Source organism: Panulirus ornatus, chromosome 56, assembly GCF_036320965.1.
Source record: "Panulirus ornatus isolate Po-2019 chromosome 56, ASM3632096v1, whole genome shotgun sequence".
NCBI classification, from domain to species: domain Eukaryota; kingdom Metazoa; phylum Arthropoda; class Malacostraca; order Decapoda; family Palinuridae; genus Panulirus; species Panulirus ornatus.
Window position 1 is genome coordinate 26,047,548 of NC_092279.1, and position 12,706 is coordinate 26,060,253.

The 12,706-nt window shown below is 41.1% G+C and overlaps 1 protein-coding gene across 1 annotated transcript in view; it reads left to right on the plus strand.

Annotated features, from left to right (window-relative positions):
• The window catches only part of Stt3B (catalytic subunit 3B of the oligosaccharyltransferase complex), a 101,109-nt gene that overhangs the window by 70,839 nt on the left and 17,564 nt on the right, over window positions 1–12,706 (plus strand). Inside the window, exon 12 of the mRNA XM_071693593.1 lies at window positions 12,097–12,117. Within this exon, the coding sequence (XP_071549694.1) occupies window positions 12,097–12,117 (21 nt within the window). The remainder of the gene's footprint in view (window positions 1–12,096; window positions 12,118–12,706) is intronic.

Here is a 12,706-nt window from a genome sequence, read left to right on the forward strand (position 1 = left end):
TTTGATTCTCGTCCCGTTCTTATACTATATTTATGTTGCTTAAGTCTAACAGAAAGATCCTTGCCAGTCTGTCCAACATAAAATTTATCACAATTTCTACAAGGCACTTTATAGATGCACCCAGAAGAATTTTCTAGTGAATTCCTGATTAATATATTCTTTATAGTATTGTTGCTAAAGGCAACATTTACATTAAAGGATTTAAACAACTTGGGAAGGAAAGTAGAATTATTATTAAAAGGGAGAACTAAAAGATTCTGTCAATGGGAGGTTTGGGCTTAAGACAATAGAATGATTTCTTTGCTAACTTAAGGGATTTATCAATGAAAGATCTAGGGTACTATAACTTAGATCTGGTAGAATATATTGATGATGAGTTTCCTTGCGCTACCTTGCTAATGTGGGAGACAGCGACAAAGTATAATGAATGAAAATAAAAATATGTATGTCATTATATTTTTTTATTATACTTTGTCGCTGTCTCCCACGTTAGCGAGGTAGTGCAAGGAAACAGATGAAAGAATGGCCCAACCCACCCACACACACATGTATGTCTGCCACATGTCCACATACGCACATATACATACCTATACATCTCAACGTATACATATATATACACGCACAGACATATACATATATACACATGTACATAATTCATACTGTCTCCACTTATTCATTCCCAATGCCACCCCACCACACATGAAATGACAACCCCCTCCCCCCGCATATGCAAGAGGTAGTGCTGGAAAAGACACAAAGGCCACATTTGTTCACACTCAGTCTTTAGCTGTCATGTATAATGCAGCGAAACCACAGCTCCCTTTCTACATCCAGGCCCCACAAAACTTTCCATGGATTACCCCCTACTCTTTACATGCCCTGGTTCAATCCATTGACAGCACGTTGACCCCGGTATACCACATCGTTCCAATTCACTCTGTTCCTTGCACACCTTTTACCCTCCTGCATGTTTGGGCCCTGATCACTCAAAATCTTTTTAACTCCATCTTTCCATATCCAATTTGGTCTCCCACTTCTCCTCGTTCCCTCCACCTCTGACACATATATCCTCTTTGCCAATCTTACCTCACTCATTCTCTCCATGTGACCAAACCATTTCAAAACACCCTCTTCTGCTCTCTCAACCACACTCTTTTTACCACCACACATTCTCTCTTACCATTTCATTACTTACTTGATCAAACCACCTTACACCACATGTTGTCCTCAAACATCTCATTTCCAGCAAATCCACCCTCCTCCACACAACTCTATCTATAGCCCATGCTTCGCAACCATATAACATTGTTGGAACCATTATTCCTTCAAACATACCCATTTTTGCTTTCCAAGATAACTCTCGACTTCCACACATTTTTCAATGCTCCCAGAACTTTTGCCCCCTCCCCCACCTTATGATTCACTTCCGCTTCCATGGTTCCATCCACTGTGAAATCCACTCCCAGATATCTAAAACACTTCACTTCCTCCAGTCTTTCTCCATTCAGACTTACCTCCCAGTTGGCTTGTCCCTCAACCCTACTGTTACTTCCTCCAGTTTTTCTCCATTCAAACTTACCTCCCAATTGACTTGTCCATCAACCCTACTGTACCTAATAACCTTGCTCTTATTCACATTTACTCTCAGCTTTCTTTTTTCACACACTTTACCAAACTCAGTCACCAGCTTTTGCAGTTTCTCACATGAATCAGCCACCAGCGCTGCATCATCAGCGAACAACATCTGACTCACTTCCCAAGCTCTCTCAACCACAACAGACTGCATACTTGTGCATACTTGCCCCTCTTTCCAAAACTCTTGCATTCACATCCCTAACAACCCCATCCATAAACAAATTAAATAACCATGGATGCATCACACACCCCTGCCGCAAACCAACATTCACTGAGAACCAATCACTTTCCTCTCTTCCTACACATACACATGCCTTACATCCTTGATAAAAACTTTTCACTGCTTCTAACAACTTGCCTCCCACACCATATATTCTTAATACCTTCCACAGAACATCTCTATCACCTCTATCATATGCCTTCTCCAGATCCATAAATGCTACATACAAATCCATTTACTTTTCTAAGTATTTCTCACATATTCTTCAAAGCAAACACCTGATCTACACATCCTCTACCACTTCTGAAACCACACTGCTCTTCCCCAATCTGATGCTGTGTATATGCCTTCACCCTCTCAATCAATACAATCCCATACAATTTCCAGGAATACTCAACAAACTTATACCTCTGTAATTTGAGCACTCACTTTTATCCCCTTTGCCTCTGTACAATGGCACTATACAAGCATTCCGCCAATCCTCAGCACCTTACCATGAGTCATACATACATTAGATAACCTTACCAACCAGTCAACAATACAGTCACCCCCTTTTTTAATAAATTCCACTGCAATACCATCCAAACCCGCAGCCTTGCCGGCTTTCATCTTCCGCAAAGCTTTTACTACCTCTACTCTGTTTACCAAATCATTTTCCCTAACCCTCTCACTTTGCACACCACCTCGATCAAAACACCCTATATCTGCCACTCTATCATCAAACATATTCAACAAACCTTCAAAATACTCACTCCATCGCCTTCTCACATCACCACTACTTGTTATCACCTCCCCATTAGCCCCCTTCGCTGATGTTCCCATTTGTTGTTCCCTTGTCTTACGCACTTTATTCACCTACTTCCAAAACATCTTTTTATTCTCCCTAGAATTTAATGATACTCTCTCACCCCAACTCTCATTTGCCCTCTTTTTTTATTTCTTGTACCTTTCTCTTGGCCTCCTGCCTCTTTCTTTTATACATCTCCCAGTGATTTGCATTATTTCCATGCAACAATTGCCCAAATGCCTCTCTCTTCCCTTTCACTAATAATCTTACTTCTTCATCCCACCACTCACTACCCTTTCTAGTCTGCCCACCTCCCACGCTTCTCATGCCACAAGCATCTTTTGCGCAAGCCATCACTGCTTCCCTAAGTACATCCCATTCTTCCCCCACTCCCCTTACGTCCTTTGTTCTCACCTTTTTCCATTCTGTACCCAGTCTCTCTTGGTACTTCCTCGCACAAGTCTCCTTCCCAAGCTTACTTACTCTCACCACTTTCTTCACCCCAACATTCTCCCTTCTTTTCTGAAAACCTCTACAAATCTTTACTTCGCCTCCACAAGATAATGATCAGACATCCCTCCAGTGTCACCTCTCAGCATGTTTACATCCAAAAGTCTCTCTTTTATGCGCCTATCAATTAACACGTAATCCAATAACGCTTTCTGGCCATCTCTCCTCCTTACATACATATACTTATGTATATCTCTCTTTTTAAACTAGGTATTCCAAATCACCAGTCCTTTTTCAGCACATAAATCTACAAGCTCTTCACCATTTCCATTTTCAACTCTGAACACCTGCGATAGGCACATGAAAGAGAGACTTTTGGATGTTAATGTGCTGAGAGGGGCAACTGGAGGGATGTCTGATCATTATCTTGTGGAAGCGAAGGTGAAGATTTGTAGAGGTTTTCAGAAAAGAAGAATGTTGGGGTGAAGAGAGTAGTGAGAGTAAGTAAGCTTGGAAAGGAGACTTGTGTGAGGAAGTACCAGGAGAGATTGAGTGCAGAATGGAAAAAGGTGAGAGCAAATGACGTAAGGGGATTGGGGTAGGATTGGGATGTATTTAGGGAAGCAGTGATGGCTTGCACAAAAGATGCTTGTGGCATGAGAAAGGTGGGAGATGGGTAAATTAGAAAGGGTAGTGAGTGGTGGGGTGAAGAAGCAAGATTGTCTGTGATAGAGAAGAGGGAGGTGTTTGGATGATTTTTGCATGGAAGTAGTGCGAATGACTAGGAGATATATAAAAGAAAGAGGCAGGAGGTCAAGAGAAAGGTGAAAAAGAGGGCAAATGAGAGTTGGGGTGAGAGAGCATCATTAAATTTTAGGGAGAATAAAAAGAGGTTTTGGAAGGAGGCAAAGAAAGTACATAAGACGAGAATAAATGGGAACATCAGTGAAGGGGGATAATGGGGAGGTAATAACAAGTAGTGAAGAAGTGAGAAGGAGATGGAGTGAGTATTTTGAATGTTTGTTAAATGTTTTTGATATAGAGTAGCAGATATAGGGTGTTTTGGTCGAGGTGGTGTGCAAAGTGAGAGGGTCAGAGTGAATGGTTTGAATGTGTTTGGATGGTTTTGCAGTGGAATTTATTAAAAATGGGGATGACTGTGCTGTTTACTGGTTGGTAAGTATATTCAGTGTATGTATGGTTCATGGTGAAGTGCCTAAGGATTGGCAGAATGCATGCATAGTGCCATTGTACAAAGGCAAAGGGGATAAAGATGAGTGTTCAATTTACAGAGTTATAAGTTCGTTGAGTATTTCTGGGAAATTTTATGGGAGGGCATTGATTGAGAGGGTAAAGGCATGTATAGAGCACCAGACTGAGGAAGAGCAGTGTGGTTTCAGAAGTGGTAGAGGATGTGTGAATCAGGGTTTTGCTTTGAAAAATGTATGTGAGAAATACTTAGAAAAGCAGATGGATTTGTATGAAGCATTTGTGGATCTGAAGAAGGCATATGATAGAGTTGATAGAGATGCTTTGTGCAAGGTATTAAGAGTATATGGTGTGGGAGGTAAGTTGCTAGAAGCAGTGAAAAGTTTTATCAAGAATGTAAGGCATGTGTACGAGTAGGAAGAGAGGAAAGTGATTGGTTCTCAGTGAATGTAGGTTTGCGGCAGGGGTGTGTGATGTCTCCATGGTTGTTTAATTTGTTTATGGATGGGGTTGTTAGGGAGGTGAATGCAAGAGTTTTGGAAAGAGGGGCAAGTATGAAGTCTGTTGTGGATGAGAGAGCTTGGGAAGTGGGTCAGTTGTTGTTCGCTGATGATGCAGCACTGGTGGCTGATTCATGTGAGAAACTGCAGAAGCTGGTGACTGAGTTTGGTAAAGTGTGTGAAAGAAGAAAGTTAAGAGTAAATGTGAATAAGAGCAAGGTTATTAGGTACAGTAGGGTTGAGGGTCAAGTCAATTGGGAGGTAAGTTTGAATGGAGAAAAACTGGAGGAAGTAAAGTGTTTTAGATATCTGGGAGTGGATCTGACAGCGGATGGAACCATGGAAGCAGAAGTGAATCATAGGGTGGGGGAGGGGGTGAAAATCCTGGGAGCCTTGAAGAATGTGTGGAAGTCGAGAACATTATCTTGGAAAGCAAAAATGGGTATGTTTGAAGGAATAGTGTTTCCAACAATGTTGTATGGTTGCGAGGTGTGGGCTATGGATAGAGTTGTGCGCAGGAGGATGGATGTGCTGGAAATGAGATGTTTGAGGACAATGTGTGGTGTGAGGTGGTTTGATCAAGTAAGTAATGTAAGGGTAAGAGAGATGTGTGGAAATAAAAAGAGCGTGGTTGAGAGAGCAGAAGAGGGTGTTTTGAAATGGTTTGGGCACATGGAGAGAATGAGTGAGGAAAGATTGACCAAGAGGATATATGTGTCGGAGGTGGAGGGAACGAGGAGAAGTGGGAGACCAAATTGGAGGTGGAAAGATGAAGTGAAAAAGATTTTGAGTGATCGGGGCCTGAACATGCAGGAGGGTGAAAGGTGGGCAAGGAATAGAGTGAATTGGATCGATGTGGTATACCGGGGTTGACGTGCTGTCAGTGGATTGAATCAGGGCATGTGAAGCGTCTGGGGTAAACCATGGAAAGTTGTGTGGGGCCTGGATGTGGAAAGGGAGCTGTGGTTTCGGGCAGTATTGCATGACAACTAGAGACTGAGTGTGAACGAATGGGGCCTTTGTTGTCTTTTCCTAGTGCTACCTTGCACACATGAGGGGGGAGGGGGATGGAATTCCATGTGTGGCGAGGTGGGGATGGGAATGAATAAAGGCAGACAGTATGAATTGTGTGCATGGGTATATATGTATGTGTCTGTGTGTGTATATATATATGTGTACATTGAGATGTATAGGTATGTATATTTGCGTGTGTGTACATGTATGTATATACATGTGTATGGGGATGAGTTGGGCCATTTCTTTCGTCTGTTTCCTTGCGCTACCTCGCAAACGCGGGAGACAGCGACAAAGCAAAATATATATATATATATATATATATATATATATATATATATATATATATATATCTGTGTTTGTGTGTGTGTGCGCGCTTGTGTGTTTGTGTATGAATGAGTGGATGGGCCATTCTTCATCTGTTTCTTGGCACTACCTCACTGATGTGGGTAATAGCAGTTAAGTATGATAGATAAATAAATGAATAGATAAATAAGAATATATTTTAGGTACCAGTAGAAACAAAAGAATATTCTCAGTTGCATACATCTGTTTTGGCTGTAGCATTCTTTAGCACAAAAACCAGAGCCTGTCATCCACAGCCAAGCCACATTGTTACTTTGACCATCTCATGTGTTCTGGTTCAGCTCATTAAGAACACCTTGCCCTCGTATCCATATTGATCCAATTCATCCTGTTCCATGCTTTCTTTTCACCTTCCTAAGTGTTTAGGCCCTGGTTTAGTTCACTGACAGCAAGTCACCCATAATATACCACATCACTCCATTTCTCTGTATCACATGCATCTTCAGGCCTCATGCACTGAACATGTTTTTTGCTTCATCTTTCCACCTCCAGTTATGTCTCCTCTCTTTTCCTTAAACTTACTTTTGACAGGTGTATCCTTTTTGTCAACCTCTCCTCATTCATTCTCTCCATATGTCCAGACCATTTCAACAAACCCTCTTCAGCTCTGTCAACCATACTGTTTTTCTTTCTGCACCTCTCTCTTACCCTTTCTTATTTACTTGATCAACCATCCTGACACCACATACTGTTCTCAAACATTTCATTCCCAACACATTCACTCTCTTCCAAACATTGTCATCTACAACCCATGCCTCACATCCTTACAACATTGTTGGGACTTCTATACCTGTAAACACCCATTTTTGTCCTATATTGTGACCTCTCTTTCCACACATTCCTCAATGTTCCTGAAACCTTCACCTTCTCACCCAACCTGTGACTCGACTCCATTTCCATGGATCCATTCACTGCCATTTCCACTCCCAGATCTCTGAAACATTCAACTATCTTCAAGTTTCCTCTGTTCAGAGTCATACCTCATCTAACCTGTCTCATTGAATTGCCAAACCAAATTGCCTTGCTATTATTCACATTTATTTACAAATTTCCCCATTTTCACACACTCCTAAACTCAGACACCACCTTTTGCAGTTTCTCACTCAACTTTGCCCTGAGTTTGGTGTCATCAGCAAACAACTGACTCACTTCTCGGGCCCCCTAACCCTCTACATACTGCATACCTTCATCTTTTTCCAAAACTATTTTTTTTTTTTTTTTAACCATCTAGACCCATTGACACTGGGAACTGATCCTTTAAAGAAAAGTCATGACATGGCCTTCTCTGTTTTTTACTTTTTAAAAATGATATAGTGGGAGATGATTTCCAGCCCACTCCCAATCCAACTATCTTAGTCTTCACCTCCATCTTTGACACACAATATATGGGTGGTCTTCCTTACCTGCTTCCTCAGGAGATAATATAGAGAAGAATGCTAGTACCTTGCTGTATATCAGAATAGGGTTTATTCGATATAGATCTTTTTTTTTTTTCTTTTCTTTTTTTTGCTTTGTCGCTGTCTCCCACGTTTGCGAGGTAGCGCAAGGAAACAGACGAAAGAAATGGCCCAACCCACCCCTATACACATGTATATACATACGTCCACACACGCAAATATACATACCTACACAGCTTTCCATGGTTTACCCCAGACGCTTCACATGCCCTGATTCAATCCACTGACAGCACGTCAACCCCGGTATACCACATCGATCCAATTCACTCTATTCCTTGCCCTCCTTTCACCCTCCTGCATGTTCAGGCCCCAATCACACAAAATCTTTTTCACTCCATCTTTCCACCTCCAATTTGGTCTTCCACTTCTCCTCGTTCCCTCCACCTCCGACACATATATCCTCTTGGTCAATCTTTCCTCACTCATTCTCTCCATGTGCCCAAACCATTTCAAAACACCCTCTTCTGCTCTCTCAACCATGCTCTTTTTATTTCCACACATCTCTCTTACCGTTACGTTACTTACTCGATCAAACCACCTCACACCACACATTGTCCTCAAACATCTCATTTCCAGCACATCCATCCTCCTGCGCACAACTCTATCCATAGCCCATGTCTCGCAACCATACAACATTGTTGGAACCACTATTCCTTCAAACATACCCATTTTTGCTTTCCGAGATAATGTTCTCGACTTCCACACATTCTTCAAGGCTCCCAGGATTTTCGCCCCCTCCCCCACCCTATGATCCACTTCCGCTTCCATGGTTCCATCCGCTGCCAGATCCACTCCCAGATATCTAAAGCACTTTACTTCCTCCAGTTTTTCTCCATTCAAACTTACCTCCCAATTGACTTGACCCTCAACCCTACTGTACGTAATTACCTTGCTCTTATTCACATTTACTCTTAACTTTCTTCTTTCACACACTTTACCAAACTCAATCACCAGCTTCTGCAGTTTCTCACATGAATCAGCCACCAGCGATGTATCATCAGCGAACAACAACTGACTCACTTCCCAAGCTCTCTCATTCCCAACAGACTTCATACTTGCCCCTCTTTCCAAAACTCTTGCATTCACCTCCCTAACAACCCCATCCATAAACAAATTAAACAACCATGGAGACATCACACACCCCTGCCGCAAACCTACATTCACTGAGAACCAATCACTTTCCTCTCTTCCTACACATACACATGCCTTACATCCTTGATAAAAACTTTTCACTGCTTCTAACAACTTGCCTCCCACACCATATATTCTTAATACCTTCCACAGAGCATCTCTATCAACTCTATCATATGCCTTCTCCAGATCCATAAATGCTACATACAAATCCATTTGCTTTTCTAAGTATTTCTCACATACATTCTTCAAAGCAAACACCTGATCCACACATCCTCTACCACTTCTGAAACCACACTGCTCTTCCCCAATCTGATGTTTTGTACATGCCTTCACCCTCTCAATCAATATCCTCCCATATAATTTACCAGGAATACTCAACAAACTTATACCTCTGTAATTAGAGCACTCACTCTTATCCCCTTTGCCTTTGTACAATGACACTATGCACGCATTGCCAATCCTCAGGCACCTCGCCATGAGTCATACATACATTAAATAACCTTACCAACCAGTCAATAATACAGTCACCCCCTTTTTTGATAAATTCCACTGCAATACCATCCAAACCTGCTGCCTTGCCGGCTTTCATCTTCCGCAAAGCTTTTACTACCTCTTCTCTGTTTACCAAATAATTTTCCCTAACCCTCTCACTTTGCACACCACCTCGACCAAAACACCCTATATCTGCCACTCTATCATCAAACACATTTAAACCTTCAAAATACTCACTCCATCTCCTTCTCACATCACCACTACTTGTTATCACCTCCCCATTTGCGCCCTTCACTGAAGTTCCCATTTGCTCCCTTGTCTTACGCACTTTATTTACCTCCTTCCAGAACATCTTTTTATTCTCCCTAAAATTTAATGATACTCTCTCACCCCAACTCTCATTTGCCCTCTTTTTCACCTCTTGCACCTTTCTCTTGACCTCCTGTCTCTTTCTTTTATACATCTCCCACTCAGTTGCATTTTATCCCTGCAAAAATCGTCCAAATACCTCTCTCTTCTCTTTCACTAATACTCTTACTTCTTCATCCCACCACTCACTACCCTTTCTAATCAACCCACCTCCCACTCTTCTCATGCCACAAGCATCTTTTGCGCAATACATCACTGATTCCCTAAATACATCCCATTCCTCTCCCACTCCCCTTACTTTCATTGTTCTCACCTTTTTCCATTCTGTACTCAGTCTCTCCTGGTACTTCCTCACACAAGTCTCCTTCCCAAGCTCACTTACTCTCACCACCCTCTTCACCCCAACATTCACTCTTCTTTTCTGAAAACCCATACAAATCTTCAGCTTAGCCTCCACAAGATAATGATCAGACATCCCTCCAGTTGCACCTCTCAGCACATTAACATCCAAAAGTCTCTCTTTCGCGCGCCTGTCAATTAACACGTAATCCAATAATGCTCTCTGGCCATCTCTCCTACTTACATACGTATACTTATGTATATCTCGCTTTTTAAACCAGGTATTCCCAATCACCAGTCCTTTTTCAGCACATGAATCTACAAGCTCTTCACCATTTCCATTTACAACACTGAACACCCCATGTATACCATTTATTCCCTCAACTGCCACATTACTCACCTTTGCATTCAAATCACCCATCACTATAACCCGGTCTCGTGCATCAAAACCACTAACACACTCATTCAGCTGCTCCCAAAACACTTGCCTCTCATGATCTTTCTTCTCATGCCCAGGTGCATATGCACCAGTAATCACCCATATCTCTCCATCAACTTTCAGTTTTACCCATATTAATCGAGAATTTACTTTCTTACATTCTATCACATACTCCCACAACTCCTGTTTCAGGAGTACTGCTACTCCTTCCCTTGCTCTTGTCCTCTCACTAACCCCTGACTTTACTTCCAAGGCATTCCCAAACCACTCTTCCCCTTTACCATTGAGCTTCGTTTCACTCAGAGCCAAAACATCCAGGTTCCTTTCCTCAAACATACTACCTATCTCTCCTTTTTTCACATCTTGGTTACATCCACACACATTTAAACACCCCAGTCTGAGCCTTCGAGGAGGATGAGCACTCCCCGCGTGACTCCTTCTTCTGTTTCCCATTTTAGAAGGTTTAAAATAGATCTCTTATGTTCCATTATCTCCAAATTGTTTCCCATTCATCTGGGTTAGATCAAGCATGTATATATCCTGTTAGTTCACTCATGTATATCAATGTCTTATATGCTGAAATGAACCAAGGCTTGCCCTATACTTTAGGACTCCTTTATTGTTAATGCTCCACACTAATTAGATTTATCAAGTGAGACTAACATCTCCATTGACATCTCAACCATCACACACATTATTACCATTCTTTTCCTGACATACTCAATGAAAATCATTCACACTAGTAAATCTCTCCGTTTACTTTAGCTTGGCTCCCAGGCCAGGATTTGTAAAATCTGGCAACTAATGCCATAGTTCTGTTGATTCCTGCACTAATAAGATCTTTCCTTAACTTTGCCTTCCCTTAGACTGATAGCAGTTTTGGGATTGGTACATTCCTCTTCCTTATTTCTCTCTGCGCTTTTATTTTGATAGAACAAGAAATTTGTGGTAAGATTTGTTTAGTACAGTGAACCGAGATGATATTGGAAACATTAGGAAAAATAGTATAAATGTTAGTGGTCCAAAGTAGATTGAAAACCTTGGAAAGACCCCTGAACTTCAAAGAGAAACTGGACTCTTTCTTCTAAGGTTTACTAAATCAGTCAGGTTGCCCTGCAGATGATAAGGGTTGACATGTAGATAAGTACTGCAGCCTTTTAGATCAGGCCTTCATAAGGGCAACTTAATCACAGATCAAGCTGGTATGTGATATGAAGCAGCCACCAAAACCAGGGTAAGGTTGATAGAAGATGAGGTGTGATGCTGGTCTGCATATTCAGCATGAGTTAAAGAAACATATGAGTGTGTAATTCAGAAAGTGATTGGGATTGTTTTATTGTGCTGGTTCTGGGACTGCATCATTAAGGTAATGGCTTTAATTGTGATGTATGTTTGTATACTATCTGTTTGGCTTTTTAACTTTGGTGGCTTCATGTGACTTTCTTCCTTTAAAATGCATTTTTTTTCACTAGTTTTGGGGTTCAAATGAGAATCATGTTTTAATGTGACGGTAAATAACCCTGTTTCTGCTGCCAATAATTTTTTATTTTGAATGTTGAATATATGTAGATGTGATTGTGGAAATATATCAGAATCTAGTTCATACAAAATAATTCACATCATCATGCATTACTTGCTTGTTGAATCTCCCTAATAGGTAATTTTTTCATTCCCGCAATGACCAGGAGCTGTATAGTGATCATGACGTAAGTAATGTGCCGAGTCAAGGACCTGATGCACGTTTTATGTCAAAGAATATTTAGTAAGCCACCATCTCTTTAAGTGTAAAGTTGCACGTACTATTTTTCAGTTGTTTTGTCTTAGCTTTTAGGAGGCGTTTTTCCTTTTCAAAGCTTGTTATTTGAAATTCACTTGACTAATGGCCCAGCTCATAGATTATCACTTTCAGTGTGAAGTTAAGGTAGGTAGCTACTTCATTTTAGGCCTGAGTGCATACATAGTGTCCCCTTATAATTTCAGTGTGCAGTGATATGAACTTGTACATTAGTAAGGCATGTCATTTTTTCTTTTTTTTTTAGGAAAAAAAATTGTTGGTTTCTTCCTGTGGAATGCAGGAAACAGTTGGTCATGTGTAGAATACACTGTTTGATAGTGCAATATAATGGATGTTAAAGTTGAATTTCTTCAGAGATGTGTAGTTGTCTCATGTAGTTGGACAGTGCTGTTATCAAGTTTGTTTATGATGTAGTTACACTGAGGATTTCATATAGTTTCATAATGACTAACAATTGTTGTAACTCTGTGGACTTTATCTGTTTATTCAGACTTGACCAT